Source organism: Lipotes vexillifer, unplaced genomic scaffold (genome assembly GCF_000442215.2).
Source record: "Lipotes vexillifer unplaced genomic scaffold, Lipotes_vexillifer_v1.1 scaffold1046, whole genome shotgun sequence".
Taxonomy (NCBI): domain Eukaryota; kingdom Metazoa; phylum Chordata; class Mammalia; order Artiodactyla; family Lipotidae; genus Lipotes; species Lipotes vexillifer.
In genome coordinates, this window is record NW_006772034.1 from 57,203 (window position 1) to 78,815 (window position 21,613).

Below are 21,613 nucleotides of genomic sequence, written 5' to 3' on the forward strand. Positions count from 1 at the left end.
TTGCGGTACCCGGACCTCTCGCTGCTGTGGCCTCTCCCGTTGCGGAGCACAGGCTCCGGACGCGCAGGCTCAGCGGCCACGGCTCACGGGCCCAGCCGCTCCGCGGCACGTGGGATCTTTCCGGACCGGGCCACGAACCCGTGTCCCCCGCATCGGCAGGCGGACTCTCAACCACTGCGCCACCAGGGAAGCCCTGTCTTTCACTCTTGAGTATTGTTTGTTTATCCCACTGAACCTTGAGTTCCTAGAGCAGTGTCATATCTTCATGGCTAGCATAATGCCAGGACCATGACAGGCATTTCACACGTTTATTGAGTGAATATTCATCCAAATGAGTATTTTTCTTGAAGCTAACTTTTGATCACTCTAGTGAGGCCACCATTGGTCACAGCCCACATGGACTTTCTGTGCCATGAAACATCATCGTATAGTTTGTGTATCAGATGGAGATGTTCTCAGGAGTGAGAAACAGAAAATCTGCCTTATAGTGGCTTAAACAAAGAGGGTTTATTTTCTCACATAACAAGAAGTCTGAAGGTAGGTGGCGCTATGATAACAGGTTCAGTAACTCTGAGACCTTCATAGCTTCATGGTCACAAGGGGCTGCTGCAGCTCCAGACATTACATATGTGCTCAAGGTAGAAAGTAGAAGAATAGTGGCCAAGGGGAGAAAAGTGGAACCATCTGTAGCTATTCCCTTTCATTCAAAAAGCAAGACTTTTCTTAGAAGCCAGGAGCAGACTAATATTTCATTGGCAAGAACTATGGCTACTTCTGGCTGCAAATGAGTATTTAATGGATCATACTGCCTCCTTGAAGAAAATTGTCCTATTCAAAAGGAAGAAGAGCGAGGATGCATTTGGGTAGTTAACAATCACTGTCTGCCAAAGACAGTCTTCTTGTCAGATAAGGATATTTGAACAGCAGTACCTAGCATGATCACTCTTTTTTAGTGACCTTATTTAATCTTAATTTTTTTTTTTTTTTGCTTTTTCCCAAATTGGTTGTTTCCCAGAATCTTGCTCCCGTAAGCATAAGCAGTGTCCGTTAATGTCGCACTATAGCTGTGCATCAATCAACAGCATCTGCTAAGTGTACTCAAGCTGAGGGTGGGGTGGGCAGCAGAGAAGGTCAACTGAGTCAGGTGAGAAAGGGCATCCAGGCTGGTCCATGGAAGGGCAGAGCCAGCCTTTGCACCCGCACAGTTCTGGGTTACCAGCACAGCTCTGGCTTCTCTGATTCTGGGGTGACCTGTCCCCCCCAGAGCTTGGCTTGCCTGAGCTGAAAAGTGAGGGTTACAGTCCTGACCATCAAGGTCACTGAAGATGCAGCCAGGCAAGGACTTTCCTGAAGAATCCAGCAAAGTGATTCTCAACTAGCCTGCTTATCAGACTCCCCCCAGGGAGTTTTTACAAAGTATAACATCCCAGGACCCTCGCAGACCTCTGGGGGTGCCACAGAACCAAGACCATCGGTGCTTCGAAGGTCAGATCTGGCTGAGGACCACCAGGTGCTGGCGTGATGGAGGTTCTCAACACACATCCCTACCCCTTCTCTGCTGAATTGGGGTCAATTCCCAAATTCCTGATGCACAGCGTGCTTGACACGTGCCATTCTCACGGCAAATCGCCTGAAATCCATGCTCGCTAGCATTTATTTATCTGTCCCAACAAATTGTAATTAATAATGATAACATCAGGTGTCCTAATTGAATGAGACTAATGAGGAGTGTTAACTGGGTGCTTGCCTGTCAGCAGCTTGGGTGGCTTTGGCCAAATTGCTCATCCCTTGACTCATTAACTGTGATTTCTAGTGGAAAGCGCTATGTGCTGACCTGCTCAGGAGCCCTGGGGCCACTTGGGACCCTCCTCTTCTGTTTTGAAGGTTCCCAGGATGTGGGCAGAGCTGCCTGTTGGTGAGGAGGGCTGACGTTCCCGCTAGAACACCTGTCCTGAGCCCAGGAGGCTGAGATGCTGCTTTAGTTTTAGCAGATTCCCTCCGTCATGGGGTCGCCTTGGGCTTCAGAGCTGGGAGGACCGGCAGGTCCGGCAGTATCCACTCATCTGTCGATGGACACTTAGGTTGCTTCCATGTCCTTGCTATTGTAAATAGTGTTGCAGTGAACATTGTGGTACATGTGTCTTTTTGAATTATGGTTTTCTCAGGGTATATGCCCAGTAGTGGGATCGCTGGGTCATATGGTAGTTCTATTTTTAGTTTTTTAAGGAACCTCCATACTGTTCTCCATAGTGGCTGTATCAATTTACATTCCCACCAACAGTGCAAGAGGGTTGCCTTTTCTCCACACCCTCTCCAGCATTTCTTGTTTGTAGACTTTTTAATGATGGCCATTCTGAGGTAATACCTCATTGTGATTTTGATTTGCATTTCTCTAATGATTAATGATGTTGAGCATCCTTTAACTCTTAGAGGAAAACATAGGCAAAACACTCTATGACGTAAATCACAACAAGATCCTTTTTGACCCACCTCCTAGAGAAGTGGAAATAAAAACAAAAATAAACAAATGGGACCTAATGAAGCTTAAAAGCTTTTGCACAGGAATGGAAACCGTAAATGAGATGAAAAGACAACCCTCAGAATGGGAGAAAATATTTGCAAACAAAGCAACTGATAAAGGATTAATCTCCAAAATATACAAGCAGCTCGAGCAGCTCAATATCAAAAAAACAAACAGCCCAATCCAGAAATGGGCAGAAGACCTAAACAGACATTTCTCCAAAGAAGATGTACAGATTGCCAGCCACAGCTTTTCATCAGCATGGAGCTGGCCAAGACCCCAGGCCTCAACCTCTTCTTTGACTTGTAAATCCAAGCCTTCAAGCTCCAGGCAACGTCCTGTACCAACCTCTCTTCCTTATCTGGTACCCAAAGTCAGACCTCCAAACCCTATTCAAATCCTGAGCTCCGCTTTGAAAGCCAGAATTCTAATCCCATTTTGAAGAGTCTCTTGTAGTTCCTGAGCTGTCTCCGAGCTGCTATGAGTGTCACCTTTCTCCTTCCCGCCCACCCCCCTACCCTGCCCCGGGAGGTGAGAGCCCTCTCTCAGCACCTTTGCCCATCGTCAGTCATACCAACAAGAGCCGGGGCTGGGAGGGGTCTTCCTCTGATGGGGGCATTGCCCAGACTCCGTGGAATCACAGCCTCAGCTTTTCGAGATGATGCAGCCAACTGGATTTCAGGGCTCCCAGCCCTGGCAGAGACCATGTCTACTCCACATCTCTTCTGAGAAGGCAAATGAGGAGTGAGAGAGATGAGAAACCCTAATTAGTGGAATGATCTGCCCCCTGCGTGTCTGCCTGCGGACATGGGTCTCAGGGCTCTGGAAGTCTCTCTTCAGATGCCTGCGAACCAGGGCCCCAAGGGGCTTTTGTCCAGCACACCCCTGCCTTCTGTGGTTTTATATTTTCAAGTTCACTGGTAAAGTTCTTGGGCCTTCAACCTCATGCCACTAATCGTACTGCCTGGAAAAGCATTCTTTTGGAGATTTCATGAAATGTGCTTCTTAAGACATTGAGATTCGGATGACATTTATCATCCTCCAGACACAGCCGGGCACTCCCACTTCCTTGGTCTCATTTAGTTTCACCCCAGTGGGGCAGGGTGGGCTTTGATAACTCTGTTCAGACAGATGCTGAGACAGAAGCTCAGAAAGGCAACAAGAACCAGAGTGGGAATTGGAATTCAGGCTTTTCCCCACCGTCGTGTATCTCCCTCAGATTCATAGCACGTCGGAGCAAAAGGGGTCCAATTTCCAATAGAAGACCAACTTGGGACGCCCAGAGGAAACCCCGAATTCCCAGGCCCGTAACCACATCCCTCACGTTCTCTATCACAGACCTGTTCCCAGGGAGGATGCATCATTGGTGCGTCCTGGGAAGGCAGAGAGCCTGGGTTTGAGCCCTGAGGTGTGAGGAAGGTCTAAAACCTTTCTGTGCTTCTCTTCCTTTATCTGTCAAGTGAGGGGAATAAAACTAGTTACTGTACTGGGTTGAATAGTATCCGCCCCCAAATTCATGTGATGTAGCTGCTAGCAAGGGGCATCAAGGATTGATAACAACCCCCAGAAATTAGAAGAGGCAAAGAAGGACCCTCCCCGAGAGCCTGCAGAGGGGACGTGGCCCTGGCAACACCTTAATTTGGAGCTTCTGGCTCAGAACTGTGAGACGGTAAATTTCTGTTATTTTGAGCCCCCAGTTAGTGGTACTTTGTTATGGCAGCCCGAGGAAATGAATACAATTCCCCATCAGGATGCTGGGAATACAGTACCTGTTCACCCTGCTGCTTTTTTCCAGCCACACCATACTCCTTGCCGGGTGTCCTAAGGCTCTATGTCCTCCTTTATATCTTTCCTTTCCCCTAAAAGCCTCTTATTTTGCCTTTGCCGTCTTTCCATCCTTTCATGCCCACCCTCTGGCATTAGTGCCTCGAGAGAGCCTTCTCTGACAGCATGTCCCCCCTCCCAGCGCTGCCCCTTGTGAGTAAGGGCATCTCTCAAAAATCAGACTGTTGTGGGTTTGAATCACTGTCCTGACACCGAGGGACTTGTTGAACTCCGGGCAAGTTAACTAGTGCACACGGGGCTGCAGCTTCCTCGTGCTCAAGGGAAGATGGAGCCTTTATTCGCAAGGTTCTTGTGTGGATTACGTGACATAATCAAGGAGACAGACAGTTTGCTCAGTCTCCCAAAGTAGAGCGCTCAGTACAGGAGCTGCCACCGTTGCTGTCACCACTTCTTTGTTCCCCCAGGGCCCATGTGCCTTAGTTTGGGTCTCCTCAAGGGCCCTGGAGAGGAAGCAGGCACAGGTAGTGAGCTGGGAAGTGAGTCAGGGAAGGAAGGGCAGGATGCTGCTGGTAAGGGTGTGCCGTCAAGCCAGTTAGCCCTGTGGGCAAACTCTCAAACTCCAGGAGCCGTGGGATGGACAAGGGGTCTGGGGTGTAGATGCCCCAGCTGCCTGCATCTGCCGAGTGTTGCTTCTGTGGACCTTAACTCTTCGGCATCGCCAGTCTGTTACAGCAGCGCGGGCTCTGCTGGCAGACAGAATCGTCGGGCAAAGAGAAGTGGGGCTGGCGATGGAGGTGTGAGCGGAAGTGGGGAGGGCGGGGGCCACGGGAGGCACGGATACGTGTATCTCAGCGTCGTAGATATTGGTGCATCTGTCTGTTTTCCTCCCAGGCTATGAGCTCCTTGAGTGCAGGGCTGCCTCTTCCCCCTCCTGTTTCTGCAGCTGCTTTTTCAGCACTTACTTAGTGTAAATACCTGGTCAACAGGTGAATCTGGTCCAGCTCTTCCATTTTGCAAATATTGGAGAGGTTGTGGCGTAGCCAGTGCTGCTCCACTAGCAAGATTTCAGAACCAGGACTTGAACCCAGGAGTAGGGATGCCATGAGGGGCCGCCTTTTTGTTCCTTTGAAACGTTGGCCTGAATGTTCTCCCTTTTGGCTGTCACTCAGGTCTGCATCGTGCAGAAGCGAGACACTAAGAAAATGTACGCAATGAAGTATATGAACAAGCAGAAGTGCATCGAGAGGGACGAAGTTCGGAACGTCTTCCGGGAGCTCCAGATCATGCAGGGGCTGGAGCATCCTTTCTTGGTCAATCTGTGGTGAGTGATTCCATCCAGGGCTCTGGTGAGATCCTCATCATGGAGCCAAATGCAAATCCGGCTCTGCTAGAAGGAAGCTTCTGTACTGTAGAGAGAAAGAAATGAAATTTTCTGGGTTCAAATATTCTTATGAATATTTCGTTGGGTACGCGCTCTGATGACTATTCAGTAGAGTACATTTTCTGATGAGATCATTAAACATAGGCTGAATTTTCATTCGGTCCTCTTACCTGGTGAATCAGAATTGAAATCGGTTTAGAAGAGAAGGTTTTTGTATGTTTGAGAACACATGTAGAATGTTATAAGAGGATGCCAAATGGAGTCTTCTAAGGGGAATTTAACTTTTTAGAAAACTACACGCACAGTGTTCATGGCAAGCAGGACTTGCCATGAACATGAGGAGCTGATGTTTTACTCCACTTAGGGTGGCTGCCCGGTGTGGACATGCTGAATTCCAAGTTTTGAATCTGGCCGACGAGGTCCACTAGGAGCCATGTTCTGGAACTTTCTCTCCCTCCCACCCCTGGCTATCATCTCTGCTTTAAGTTGTGTCCTAGATTTGCCCCTTTGCTGGTTGTTTCCCTGCCTCTGTTTCTTTGCGTGTGAAGTCTCCTCTTCCTCAAACTTCCACCTTCCTGTCTCCCCAGCTTCCTCTGACCAAATGCCGTGCATTCCTTTGGTTCAGCTTTCGAGAGGTACGTAGGCGAGGAGCCTTCGCTGCCCCACAGGCTGGGTGAACACTCCTTATGTCTCCACCTTGACCTGTGCTTGACCCAACATAGCCTGCATCACCTTGAACCCAAATTATTTTTTATTTATCTGTCCTTACTAAGAAATCACCTGCTCCTTGAGAACAAAGGCTGTTTCCTGGTTCTTTGTTTCTGGGAGTCTAATACAGCCTCAGACATGTTAGGGGCACTTAATCAATGTTTCCTGAGCTGGATTTTGTTGAAGGGGAGAGGACAGGCTATTCTAGGAAACAAAATCTGACAGTTTCATTCTGCATCTCAGCTGACAGATTTTTGATCTTAAGAGCATCCTTTCTGATGGGAAAGTCTAACCTAGCCTGAATCCCTAACATCACCAGTTATTTCTCTTGCCCTTCATATATAGAAGCACTCTGAACATTGGGTGATAGGACAAGGAGGGACATCAGTTGTCCTGTTTGAGAAAATCCACATCTGCCCGGCAGATGCCTCAGACTTGGGCATTTCTGTGGGCAAAAGCCCTGCTGTGTGTCGTACCCTAGAATCTGGGTAACAAGTGTGCACTTGTCATGTCTCCAGCCACCCAAACACTTCAGTTATTTGGGGGAAATAAACCTCGTCATGTTTTGATTGCTGTATGAGGACATTTTTAAAATTTATTTTTTATTGCGGTAACATTTGGTTTATAACATTATGTAAATTTCATGTGTACAACATTATATTTCTACTTCCGTATACCCTACAGTGTGCTCATCACCCAAAATTAAGCTTCCATTCATCACCATACAATTGATTCCCTTTACCCATTTCACTCCCCTTCCCCCAGCCCATCCCTTTCCTTCCGGTAACCACTCCTCTATTCTCAGTATGTATGTACGTGTTTGTTTTTGATTGATCTGGTTTGTTCCTTTATTTTTTGTTTGTTTGCTTTTTATATTCCACATATGAGTAAAATCATACAATATTTGTCTTTCTCCATCTGACATATTTAGCTTAGCATAATAACTGTCAAATTCTATCCATGTTGTTTCAAGTGGCAAGATTTCATCTATATTTTTATGGCAGAGTAGTGATCAGTTGTATATATATACCACATCTTCTTTATCCATTTGTCCGTTGATGGGCACTTAGGTGTTTACCATATCTTCGCTATTATACATAGCACTGCAAGGAACATGGGAGTGCAAATATCTTTTCAAATTGATGTTTTTGTATTCTTTGGATAAATATCCAGAATTGGGACAGCTGGCTCATATGTTACTTATATTCTTAATTTTTTGAGGAATCTCCGTACTATTTTCCACTGTGGCTGCATCATTTCTAATCAGAAAAGCAACATAGGTTCATTGCAAAATACAGAAAATGACATACATAAGAAGGCAACAATTATCCAGAATCCTACCACCACCAGATTACATTTCGGTGTGTAATTCTTTTTATACTTCTTTTCTCATATCAATATGACTGTAAATGTCACTGATATAAAACCATGCATAACAATGTTGGATTTTGCTTTTTCAAATTAATTGTCTAGTAGGAGCATTATCTCCTTACTACAAACTTTCTGTAAATCACTTCTAATGGCTACATAACCTTCCACTGTGGAGAAGTTCAATAAGACGTCTAACCTGTCGTATAGGTTATTTAGGCTGTTTCTAATTATCTTGCCAATGTAAATAATGCTGAGATGAAGATCTCTGAGCTTGAACTGTTTCAGGGGAGACTCCTTAGACCTAGTAAGGGCATGCGATGTACATCTGGACCGTGATGTGTGTTGAAGGAGGGAGGATGTGTCGGCATCCTCCCTTTTTAGGATCGTTTTTCGATGCTCTGTTCATGGTCTCCAAGATGCCAACAGATTAATGACAGACCCCTTTAATTCTATGTAAGTGCTGGGTCAGTGGGAAAGCTCCCTGTGCACGCTGGCCTCTTAGGGCATTGGATTCCCATCATAAGCAAGAAAGGATAGAACCTGCTGCTTGATTTTGGAGTCTCCAACTCTTTGGCCTCAATTTTTCACCTGCTAATGGTGAAAATAATACCTTGTTTACTGCTAGCACTGTTTTGAGAGTTAACTGATAGGAAAAGATATGACAGTACATTTCCTGTAAGTGAAAATATTGTTGACTGTAAGAGGTTATGTATATATGTGTGTGTGCACGTGTATACCTACGTATGATAATAGACGGATGAGAGAGAGAGAGAGAGAGAGAGAGAGAGAGAGATAATGCTCCTTCCAGCTACAAGTGAAAAGGAGAGGATCCTTAATTCATTGGGCAGTACTGAGTACTTTACATACTGTGTGGCTCAGGGGGCAGAAACTTAAACTTGCTTCAACACCAAAGGGAATTTCTTGGGTTTTATACCTAAAAAGTCTAGAATTCCAGCTGACTTCGGTCTCTGTCTCCTGCTTTCCCCTGTGCTGGCTGTGTTTCAGAGCCACGACTCATGCTGACCGATGGTTTTCCTACTTCTGCTAGCTGAACAGCCACAGCAGAGGCTGAAGGTCACAGGCGTGATTGACCTGGTCATGTGCCCCTACCTAAAGCAGTGGGGAAGGGGCCAGGAGGTCGGTCCCACCTGAGTCTTAGGAATCTGCAGAGGGAGGTTGGGAGCTGTTTCCAGAAAACAGTAGTGACTGTGCCCACCACGTGATTGGCACCTGCCACCCAGACATTATATCCTTGTGCTGGAGTCTTCATAACAGCCCTGTGGGACAGGGGTTTGGGCCCCATTTCTCAAAGAAGTAAAGCAGGGCTCAAAGCAGTTCATGATCTTACCTGAATCAACGGAATTGCGATTCAAACTCAGGACCGTCCAGTGTGCCCCGAGGTTTCCAGTTCTTGTAGGGAAATACCACTAACGTTTATTAGGTACTCGATAAATGTCTTCTTTAACTGTTATTATTCCTCCTAACGGCCTCTTTAGTTTCCTACTAGCATCCTATTATTATTGTCCCCATTTTACAGATGGGGTAACTGAGTCACACCGCTAATAAATGGAGGAGATGGGACTTGAACCCAGGCTGTCTGGCATCATGGCCCACATTCACAACCCTCCTACCATGGCTGCTGTGAGAAGGCCCTGACCCTACCCTGCTTAGCCCACCACACCCCCTTCCTCCCTGCATGGAGCCCCTCCTGCTGGGCTTCTGTTTGCTGCCTCCCTTACCCTGCTAGGAGGGAGCATGGTGTGGGATTGCTTGTCAGGTTCATAAGGACACCACTGCTTTAAATTAATTATACATCAGCTTTTCATCTCATTACACGGAGGGTGAATTATCGCAGCCTTGGAAAGCCTGACTACGCCCCTTGTCATTCTTCTCTTTTGCTGACATGCTCTATGACTGGCAAAGGCAAAGGCAAAGGCCGGGCACTGATGAGTTTTCATGACAATTTGCCCTCTAAAGAACGAATGATGGGTGCTCCCAAGCCCGTGACGATCCAGGTGGAGTTGTCAAGTGCAATGTTTTCACCTGTTCTGAAGCAAAGCTCTTTTGCTCTCTGGGGCTTAAGACAACTGGGACAAAGGAAAAAGGCAATGAAAAAATCACACCCCAGAGAAGAGGGCTGTGCACTAGAGGGAGCCCTGGAGAGGTGGCGAGTGAGAGAGGAGGGGAGGGGAGAGATGGTGGGGAGAGTTTCAACGCTCGGGCTCTGAGGTCCGATCTCCCAGGTTCTAATGACAGCTCTGCCTCTTGTAGGCAAAGCGGCTACTCTGGAACTGTGTTGCCTCCCCGCCCCCTCCCCGCCCCACAATATGACTAACCCCCAACATGACTATATCTGGAGACAGGATCTTTAGGTGGCTATTAAGGTTATATGCGGTCATTAGGGTGGAACCCTAATCCGAAAGGATGGTGGCCTTGTAAGAAGATGGAGAGAGAGCGAGTCTCTGCCATGTGAGGACATAGCAAGAAGGTGGCTGTCTGCAAACCAGGAAGAGAACCCTCACTGGAACACGACCATGCCCAGACCCTGATCTTGGACTTCCAGTCTCCAGAACTGTGTGAGAATACACTAACTTCCGCTGCTTCAGCCTCCCAGGCAGTGGTATTTTGTTATGGCAACCTGAGCAGACTAATACAGAGGGCTTGAGAGTGGTTTGATTCTCCCTACTGTGTCTCAGTTTCCTTATTTGGAAAATGGAAATGAAAAGATGACCACATGATAGAGTTGCTATAAGGACCAAATGGGGGAATATGTAACAGGTATCCACATGGTCCCAGGCATGAGGCGACCGCTGGATCAGGGACCTCCACTGCTGTTGATATGATTAGCACCCGTCTTTCAGGTTAGTCTGGGGCTGGCTGGACCAGTTCTCTCCTTCTCTTCCAGCGGAGAACATGAGGACATGCTGACTGTTGGAAGATGAGTCTTGAGATGTCGGTACTAGATTTTTATCCTGATTACATTGTAGTGGGTAGGTAGTTCATTGTGTTTTCAGACTGTATTTTCAAAATCCAATTCTGCTTACCAGATTGACTATATTTACTATACTGTTAAAATGTTCTGTTTATAATTAGGCAGCGCCTCCCCTGCCCTGTTTGCTGCTGGATTAACTGTGAGGACGGATACCTAGCAGGATAGGATGAGAACAGATACCTGCAATCAGTTTAAACTGTTCTCATAGCAAGTGTTTCTGGAACCTTCTCTGAGTAGCGAAAGGCTGAGTCAAGACATAGGTCTCTATGAGCCACTCTCAGGCAAGAAAGAATCACTTAAATTAGTGGCTAGTTTTTCTTAAGCATTGAGACCTTTGATTAGAGTAAAACTGTGTAAGGTTTTTAAAGGTGAAGCTGATCTGTCTGAAGCAAGGAGGCAGGAAAGGAGGTTGGTGGGAGGACAGAGACAGAAGTTCCCTCAGGGACCTTTGATAAAGGATAGAAGCCCTTTACAAATAATCACCAGTCACTGAGCGGCTTCATTTCCATAAAACTAATTATCTTTGGCCTTGAATATTGCTACAACCTCCCAACCAGCATTTCAACACTCAGCCATCACCAGTTTTCCCCACACAGGGTGTCTTGGTCAGCTCAGGTCGCTGTAACAGACTGCCATAGACTGCGGGCCTTAAAGGACATTTATTTCTCACAGTTCTGCAGGCTGAGACGTCTGAGATCAGGGTGCCAGCATGGTCAAGTTCTGATGAAGACCCTTTTCCCGGTGTAGAGATGGCTGTCTTCCTGCTGTGCCTTCACCTGGGGGAGAGAGAGAGAGAGAGCTCTCTCTTGCCTCTTCTTGTAAGGGCACTAATCCCATCATGAGGGTTCCACCCTCATGACCTAATTACCCCGGAAAGCTCTATCTCCATCACGTTGGAGACTAGAGTTTCAACAGATGAATTGGGGGAGGGGACATAAGCACAGTCTATAGCACAGGGCAAGTCTTACCAAAGTGCAAATCCGAGCCCACTCTCTGATTAGAATTCTGCGATGGCTCCCCAAAGCCCACAGAATAAATGTCTCTCTATGCCCTGGCCTCTGACATTATGTCAGTCTCTCCTCCTGGCACCCACCCCTGCTACCATCTTGGTGCATTTTTGTCCCAGCCATACTAACTGATTAGTGGCACCTGTAATTCATCTTGCTGTCATCAGCCCTCGGGGCCTTTGCACATGCTGTTCCTTCTGCCTGGAACACCGTCTCCCCTTTGTTCTCTTTGAGAACTTCTGCCCCCACAAGTATTCATTCATTAAATAGATATTTATTGGACTCTTACTGGGCCCCAGGCACTGTCTTAATTTTTAAGGATCCAGAGAAGAAGAGAATCCTTATGGCTACTGCCTCTTAAAGTCTATAGGCCAGGCGCGACTTCCTCTATCGAGCTGCCTCAGGATTGCCACCCAGGCCTCAACTGGCAGTGCTTTCTTCTGCACTCTGTTGCAGTACAAAGCAGCTCAATCACATTTATCTATCTGTACATCTGTTTCTTCCATTAGCAGTGAGCCACTTGGGGAATGGGACCATGCTTTATTCACCTCTGTATTCCTAGCATCCAATGTTCAATGAATTAATTCATTCAGTGTTTGTTAAGGACCCACAACATGCCAAACCCTGTGTTGGCATCGGTGATAGAACAATGAGCGAGACCGTCTCTCTCCTTCTTTACAGAGCTTACAGATGAGAGAGGACAGACCTTAAACCAACAGTTGACCCTGCTCCCCTGCTCTCTTCCTTCCATCTTAAGTAGTCACTGTCCTTTGGGGTCCTGGGGAACTTAAAAAATACAGAGATTACAAATGTCCACCACGTCCTGGAGGTCACAGATGGGAAATGCTCATGGGTTTTTTTTCCCAGTTCCAACTAGTATCACCTTCTTTAGTCTCCATCAGCATGGTAACTCCCTTAATAAAAGGGCACAAGAGGTGATGCTGACACATCCAGGGTCCTTTTCTCATCCTTTTCTATTCCAAGATTTGTTAACATCACTGGTAACTTCAGTTTCTGCTTTCAAGATGGCAGATTTCTTAGGTTTGTTATTCTGAAGGGGGTGAGTGTGGATTACAAGATGTCCCAGCTGCGTTCTGACGTCCAGGGGGTCAGCGCTGAACCGTGGAAAGGGATGCACGAGGAGCCAGAGGTCATGCTGTGTAACTCCAGGGCTCGAGGAGGGTGGAGTTGGGCCCTGGTGTATCAGACAATTCCTGTGGGTGAAGGGGGTGGATCCAGCAATCAATCAGGAAGGGCATGGAGTTTGCCCAAGGTCAGAGGGAAAGCCAGGACTCACTTGGACCCACCGTTGGTCTTTGGGGCCCTCTGATTCCCCACCTTCTGTCCCCACATGGCACCTTCTTGTGCCCATTTCTCTGACTGCTCCTCATGCTTCCCACATGTTTTTCTGTAATTAAGACTCTCCTGGGCTTCCCTGGTGGCGCAGTGGTTGAGAATCTGCCTGCTAATGCATGGGACACGGGTTCGAGCCCTGGTCTGGGAGGATCCCACATGCCGCGGAGCAACTGGGCCCGTGAGCCACAACTACTGAGCCTGCACGTCTGGAGCCTGTGATCCGCAACAAGAGAGGCAGCCATAGTGAGAGGCCCGCGCACCGCGATGAAGAGTGGCCCCCGCTTGCCACAACTAGAGAAAGCCCGTGCACAGAAACGAAGATGCAACACAGCAAAAATAAATAAATTAATTAATAAACTCCTACCCCCAACATCTTAAAAAAAAAAAAAAGACTCTCCTTGGTCCTTGGGGAATCATTAAAGTCTTCCCACACTTCATCAATGCCTAAAATATTGGTAACACTGTCCTTTATGGATCACCTATGGTACATGGCTCTTTTCCTATTTTATCCTGGTTAATCTTCAGAATCATCTTACAAGATGGATGTTCTTATCCCCAGTGTACAGTTGGGGAAGCAGAGGACTGGTGGGTTAAATAGCTTGTGTAAGATTACGTAGCTGACGAAAGGCAGCACTGGGATTAAAGGCAACAATGTACTAGGAAGTGCTTAACAGCTGTCCAAGAAGACAAAGAGCAAGTCCTGATTTGTAGAGTCAGCTGATTTCCATGGTGTAAATAGTCCCATCATGGCCTGCTATAGACTTAATGTATGTGTCTTCCCAAATTTTGTATGTTAAAGCCCTAGCCCCTCAATGGCATGGTATCTGGAAGTGGGGGCCTTTGGGAGATGATTAGGTCATGAGGGTGGGGCCTTCATGAATGGGATTACTGCCCCTCCAAGAGGCCCCAGAGAGCTCCCTCACTCCTTCCCCTTCTGCCATGTGAGGACACAGCAAGAAGACAACCATCTATAAGCCAGAAGGCTGATGCTCACCAGACACCAAATCTGTCCACACCTTGATCTTAGACTTCCAGCCTCCAGAATTGTGAGAAAGGAATTTCTGTTGTTTATAAGCCACCCAGTCTATAGTATTCTATTATAGCAGCACAAACAGACTAAGACATGGTTGATTTCAAACTAACAGCATGTTGACCAGCTTATAAAATTTCTGAAAATTCAGCAGTTCTCATGAGCCAGTATGAGCCAGCTCCAGCACAACCCTGATAGACCCAGATCTGACACCAAAGCTTTTGCTCTTCCTAAACGAACTTCTGGGAGCCAGGCCCGGGGATAAGCCTCATGAACGTAAGATGAATAAGCAATGAAAGAGATACCTTGAGAGGAATTAAAAAGAAGAAATACAGTAGTTGGATACTGGACAAAAAATGGTCCTTCCCCTTCCTAGGATGGTATTCTTGGAAAGCCTCAGTTTCCTCATCTGTCAAATGGGGATAATACCTCCCTCCCTTCCATGCTTTGTGAAGTCCAAATCACGTGAGGACCAGTGAATGAAAGCCCTATGGAAATAATTTGTTAGCGAGATGTACATTAGTTTACTTCCTTCTGAGAAAAACTGAAGGATGGGTAATAGCCTGTAAATCCCATGCACAGTTTGTGTGCATGAAATTGCCAGTGGAAGGCAGTGAATACGATTATACATGTAAGGACTGCAGATAAAGACTAGGGATGCTCAGTGAGGAGCAATTTTATGTTAAGTTCATATCCCAAAGCGATACAAAAATTGCATTAGAACGTAATACATTTGGGAAGCATTTACCCGCTGTAGTGAACTTAATTAAATTGGAGACTGTGGCGCCCTTGTTCCTCAAGTTTTTGAAAGTCACATGGCAGCTCCCCGTGTTCTTCCAACAGCTGGGCACCGCCCCGCCCCGCCGCTTCCACCCCTACTCCTGGTCTTTGCACCAGTGTTTCCTCTGCTTGGGACCATTTCCTTTAGACACCTGCAGGGCTCACACCTTCACTTCCTGCAGATCTTTCTCAAATGTTACCTCCTATCTGAGCGCTTTCGCTGACCACCCAATTTAAAATCATAAGCTCCTCCCCACCCTGGCTGGCAGCCCCCCAACCCACTAACCCTCTTCCTTGCTTTATATGCTATGGTACTTTTCATCCTATAACACGTGATACATTTTACTTATTCATCTTGTTTATTTTTCTGTGTCTCCTACACACACACACACACACACACACACACACACACACACACACACACACACACACACACACACACCACACAAAACGCGACACACAGGAGGGCAGACTCATCTGCATTTTCACTGCTCCTTCCCAGCGATCAGAAACATGTCTTGGCATCAAAGAGATGCTCAGTAAGTACTTTCTGAATGAAGGATTGAATGAATAAATGTCCTGCCTCCCCAACACGTGATATTCAGAGAGCCATATGTGGCAGCCACCTTGGTTCTTCACTCCCACCGACCCACACTGACCTGGAAACCAAAACCAAGATCGAACCCTTTAGTCTTCTAAACCCAATAGAAATGATTTTGCTAATCTGAACAAATGGTGTTTCCACCCGCTACCTCTGATCCAGAGTAAGTCTGTGAAGCTGAGGAAGGAAAGTGACCTTTTATATTCTGATAGGTAATGATGGAAGCAGTTCTAATAGCGAACCTTTATTAAGCCCTTGCTGGGTACCTGGCTTGTGCTGAGGGTTCCAGATGAGTCATCCCGTTCATTGTTCCCACGGCCTCGTCAAGAGCCACTGTGCCTCTCCATTTTGCAGAGAGACAATTGAGGCTCAGAGGGGTTCGGGGCTGTAAATAAGCAGACCATGCATTGGACTAGCGCTCTGCACCAGCGCCCACTGACTGCCTTTGGGTTCACGAGTTCGTTCATTCAGCGCCTGTTTGTTAAGCGCCTGTTATGCGTGCTGGGCATGGTCCTAAGTGCTGGTGATATGCGCAGAACAAAATAGACATGGCCTCACCTGCGTGGAGCATCCCCTTTTCCAGTCTGGGCAGGAGACAGGCAAAAATCCAATAGCTTTATAAAAGCATGGACAATTCAAGATTCTGGCAAGTGCTGGGAAGGGAGTGCACGTGCACAGGAAACTGACATTGTAAAGGAAGAGGAAGCTTGGCATCCTTTGTGGCATCGGGGAGACTCCCTGATCAAGTGGCACCTTGGGGATTTCACGGCACCCAATGCTCACAGCAAGTCCCCATGGCAGGTGTTATTACACACGGGGAAACTGAGGCTCAGAGAAGCTGAGTGATTGATTGTATAGGGCCCCACAGTTAACAGGATAGAGCCGGGATTCACCCAGAACTTACACTTTCCAGAACGTGGCACCCCCTCCACTTTTCTAGCTGATGGGATAAGTTTTTGGAAATTGTGTGGGAATTTCAGAGGGAAAACTGAGACCTGCCATTGGGATCTTATCCACTCACTTGAAATTTGATACCTTCCTTCTCTGGATACAGTTTTCTCCTCCGTGGCCTGAAGGCCTTAGACTCTATCCACTGGTTTTCCTGGAGCCCTGGGGGACCCAGGAAGTTCCTTAGAGGTTACTTGAGGCTGATGGGGCTGAATGTGTAGGGACCAGGCCTCTGTCCTGCCTCATTCTGCATTCCTGTTCGTAATGTTCTACATTTGGTTTCATTTAAGGAAGACTTTTTGCTGCTTAACCATTATGGCAGCCAGTAGCCTGAATTGTCTCTCCTGCTCTGTGAGTGTGAGATTGGACCGCTGCAGCCTGCCCTGTGGGCTGAGAACTGGGCCCAAGCACAGCCAGCTCTGAGAAGCAGAGCAGAATGACCCAGACTGTGTGATCAAATCCAAAGAATTACGGGCTTAATGAAAATACATCTCAACATGTAAAACTAGAGGCAGCACATTCATGGTTAAAGAAAAGTGTTCTGTTACACACTCAGGTTAACTGCTGTGCCCAGACCAGTGACAGACACCACGGGGGACAGGAAAGGATGCCTGAACGTGCTCCCGCAGCCGCATGCGGCTCCCACAGAACCAGGAGCCTCTCAGGGCCTCGGGAGTCAGGAATTATGTCTGGACGGTAGAGACGCACAGAAAATATAATAGAGTTATTGTTGACTCTCAGGAATGGAATGCGTGCTTCGTTGATAAATGGCCACTTGTGCTTTTGCCCTGAGAACTGTTTGAGAGGCGATGGTAGGTGACAGTGGAAGACCACATTGCTCATGAAGGGCAGAGTGGAGATTTGCAAGGTCCTCAGTCCAGAATGGTGATATTTTCTTAGAAAACCCATCACAAGGGACCTCGAGGGCCACTCTTCCTGCTGTTGGATCCCCAGGGATACCTGTGCCATGCACAACTCCCAGGGGACCATCACACCCTCACAGTCTCCTGCAACATGGTAGCCTGGTCCCCAGGGCCTTCCTGGCTGCCCCTGAGAGCTCTGTGGACCTCCATGACTCCTGATGCCCTGTCTGAACGTGACCCTGACAATGTGTTGACCCCTCCTCTCTGCTTGTAAGACTTTGCCTCTGCAAGACTAGACTTCATTCACTCCTTTCCGCCTCTCAGCCCCTTGCCCCCAGGGGATCATGAGCCTTCCTCCTGTGCAAGGAGAGGGGAAGGCATGCAGTGAGCATCATTAGCTCGATCTGTAGATGAAAAGACCCAGATCTGGTAAGCTGGGGCGATTTCCCCAGCATCATCGGACCATTAAGCTGGGGAGTCAGTATTTTAAGCCGTCTGTCTCACTCCAAAGCCTGAGCATCTCCCACCACTTTCCCGGCCTCGCACGCTCCGTGGAAGCCTCGGCCGCCGTCCAGCTGGTGCAGATGCTCATCGGGAATCATAAGTGTACGTGTTGCTTCTCTGTGAGCCCCTCTTCTGGCTGCGTTTCTGTATTCCAAGGGGTCGGTGCCCTCACCGACCCCTTGGAATACAGTAGCCCTCTGCTCTGCCCTGCAAGAACCCACCCACGGCTCCCAGGAGCGACTTCTTCACAGGTGACACTGGGTCTTCATTTTCCAGCCACATTATCAGTCACGCGTGAAACTGGGAGAAATATCTTGAAAAGGTGGTGACGGGAGGAGCACTGTTCCCGACACACGTGCAAGAAGAGATTTCAGGATGTTTACCGACTTAGAATATGTTTGTGGATTGTTTGCTGGATTGTTGACACGTTCAACTGGAAACCTACAAAGGCCACCACAGTCAGAAACCCTTATCCTCCAGAGACATCCCTGATCAGCACCTCCGTGCAGAGCAGAAATCCTTGCTCCCTCCTCTGGGCCCCCACAGCACACGGCTAGTGCTCTGGTGTGGTCCTTCTCAGAGTCTGCCCTGTGATTATTCCATCCGAGAATCTCAAAAGAGGGTCATGGCTCGTTCATTCACAAGAGGCCATCCTGGACCATTGGCTTCATCCGGCTCCCGGGCTTTCTCTGTCACGTCACCCTGTTTTATGTAGAAAGCTCAGCTCCTTTCTGCCTCTGGTGTTTGCTCATTACTTTACAGACTTTTCCCAGAATAAATATGAGCTCCCTGAGGCCAGGGTCCTGTGTATCTCATGTGCTGTGTTTCCAGTACCTAAAATAGGATATGGCACAGGTGGGCACTTGATAATCCATTTGTTGGATGTTTGCACCCAATCCATGGCTTGGGACATAGTAGGCTCTCAATGGATGGGAGAGAAAATGGAGGGATGTTTGGGAAGAAATGGGGAGCTACCTGTTCTCCCAGTGGGTCCCTGAGGGCGGGGACCATGCCTTTTCATGTCTGTACCCCTGGCTTCTAGCACAGGAGAACACGCTTTGCATGGATGATAAATTAGCCCCATAACATGCTGAGTTTAATATGCAAACATATGTGCCCCAGCAACAGAACAGTGCACTTAAATGCTTCGCGATCTCAAAAATCCTTTTATTTCTTTCATTTTTAATTATGTTCTCCATAATTCATAACAGAAGTGTGTTTTCTTTTTGATTGGCAGGGCACGTATCTTTGAGTCGCCAATGTGTTCTTTACAATAGGTCTAAGGCTGTTGGCTCACATTGAAGTGGGGGAATGAGGCATTTGTAAAATATATTTCTGTAAGATTCATGTTTACTCCAGCCTTTTTTGCTGCTACCTCTCCTTCCTCCATGCCCTGCTAATGCTAGCAACCTGACATTCCCCAGGCACATTTCAACCAGCAAAAAAAAAAAAAATGTTGAAATGACCTTGAAAAGTGATTATCCACTTTCCAGGTGATAAATTGATTCTGTGACTTCCTGGAGAAGGAGGTTGGAGAGACCCCATAGTGGTCCCTCATGATGATATGTACATCGTCTTCGTATCTAAGAACCACCTGCATGTTATGGACTTAACATTTTTATATCAGCTCACTTTTTTATTTAGACTAACTTGATCTTAAAAGCTTGGTATTACCCCATGAGTAAAAAACTATCCTCTGTTTTCTTAAATAGAAAGCAACACTAAGAATTTATACCATGAAACATATATAGTATCATTAGATTCTAACTAAATACTGTTGCCTGCCGAGATGGTGAACCTGAGATCAGGTCTTTTCATTGCTTGAAATGGAGATTGACAGGTAGTAGGATAGTGTTGAAGAGAGGCTGGCATTAAACCCAGACTTTCCCCTTGATATAATCAGGATGGAAATGCAATTGGAATTGGAGTGAGTAGCCCTCTGCTCTGCATCTGATGGCATTCAGTGCCACACCAAAGGCACCTGGGATCATCATATTGGTAGCACTTGTGATACACGGCCCACATCCTCAATGATACTGGGTGCTGATGACCTGCCGTGAGCCAGGTACCACTCTGCAGGGTTCTCTTACTCTTTCTTTTTCCCCCTCTCGTTTTCTTTCTATTCCTTTCCTACCCTATTGTTTTGCTCCAAAATTACTTAAAGCCACTCACACAAATTTTTTAAAATTCAAGGTAAGATATTACTAAGCGAGAAAACAAAAGGAAGAACTAATGTGGGGAATGTAGGCAATGAAAATGTCGTGAGGAATCAGTCCAAGTTCAGATAAGCACATAGCTCCACTGCCCTGGATCAGTGATGGTAGACGCCATGGCAGACATGAATCCCCTTACCCCCACTCAAACCTCTTTAGAAGCATCAGGGACTCAATCTGCCAGGACCTCAGCTGGCTTCTTTCTATGGGCTTGAGAAATGACCCTTACCCTCAGGCCCTTGGGACCAGGAGCCATGCCAAATTAGGACTCACAGGCTCAGTTGCCTGCAGGGGCAGACAGGTAACAAATGAAGAAAAAAGTAAGAATTGTGGCCAGCAGAGATTGTGGCCTTAGCACATCATCAGCCTGTGGGGATGATGCAGGGCGGGGTTTGTGGGCGGAGCTGAGAGGAGGCTCCCAGCTCTGTACATCACCCACCGTCTGGGGCTGACCGTCTCTCATCATTTGTCATCCTCTTGGTCTCACTTTGCTATGTGGCAAGGTGGTGGGTGGACCAATGGGTTTCAGGCTGAACTCTGTGCCATGCCTTTAGTTGCTGCAGGCAGTGAGGGACACGTGTGACGGGAAGGTTCTTATGACTGCAGCCCTTCTATCTGTTTGTCAGTACTCTGGATCATATTCCTCGGAGCATATGTCACCATCAGAAATTAAATTAAATTTGTTTAGTGGTTTATTTACTTCCTCCTCCAGAATGAATGCATCATTTCCGGGTCACCAGCACTTGATCACGAAGAATTCACTCCAGAAATATTGGTAAAATGAATGAATACTTGAACGATGAGTCAGCATACTCTACTTTTCCAACAGTTCTGCCTCTTAACTAGTTCCCTTGTTTGAGTGCATGGATAACCTTGTGGATGTTATCCTTTAATTCTTGTTTTCCTAAGAGTTTTTTTATCTTTGGAGTTGACTTTGAATTTTATCAGATGCCTTTTGAAGAATCATCAAGATGCTTAGGTGTTTGGTTTCTTTGATCTTGAAGTCTGGTTAATTATATTATTAAATTTATCAACAGTGCCTCTTGCCACCTGGAGTAAATCTCACTATTATGTTTCATGGTAGAACACGGTGTTGTTGTTTTTTCAGCAAATAACAATGACAACAATAGCAATATGTAAAATGCACTGCATTCTTTTTGCATGTCAGTTTCTCTTTAAAATGTGTTATCCCGTGTCATCCTAAACACTTCCTGTGATGGAGTATTCCTACTTCACAGAGTAGGAACTTTATAAAATCTATGTAAAATGAGGGCATGGTGCCCAGCAATGGTTAAATCTCAAACTCAGCTCTTATTATGATTATAAAACTTTATCTGCTTCCCTGATCATTTGCTTAAAATATAAATTGTGGGAGACACAATGGCAATCTTAATTTTCTTTCTTTTTTCTTTTTTTCTTCCTTGGCTGGACTGTGGGGCTTGCGAGATTGAACCCAGGCCCTCGGGAGTGAAAGTGCGGAGTCCTAACCACTGGACCGCCAGGGAATTCCCACAATGGCAGATCTTGGTGTCAGGCTGGTTTAGAATTCCTGC

At 46.9% G+C, this 21,613-nt stretch overlaps 1 protein-coding gene across 1 annotated transcript in view; it reads left to right on the forward strand.

Annotated features, from left to right (window-relative positions):
- Positions 1–21,613, forward strand: part of LOC103091151 (serine/threonine-protein kinase 32B-like) — a gene marked incomplete at its 3' end in the record, with an annotated part of 219,547 nt that overhangs the window by 17,838 nt on the left and 180,096 nt on the right. The window contains 1 exon segment of the mRNA XM_082931285.1: positions 5,476–5,627. Coding sequence (XP_082787411.1) covers positions 5,509–5,627 — 119 coding nt within the window.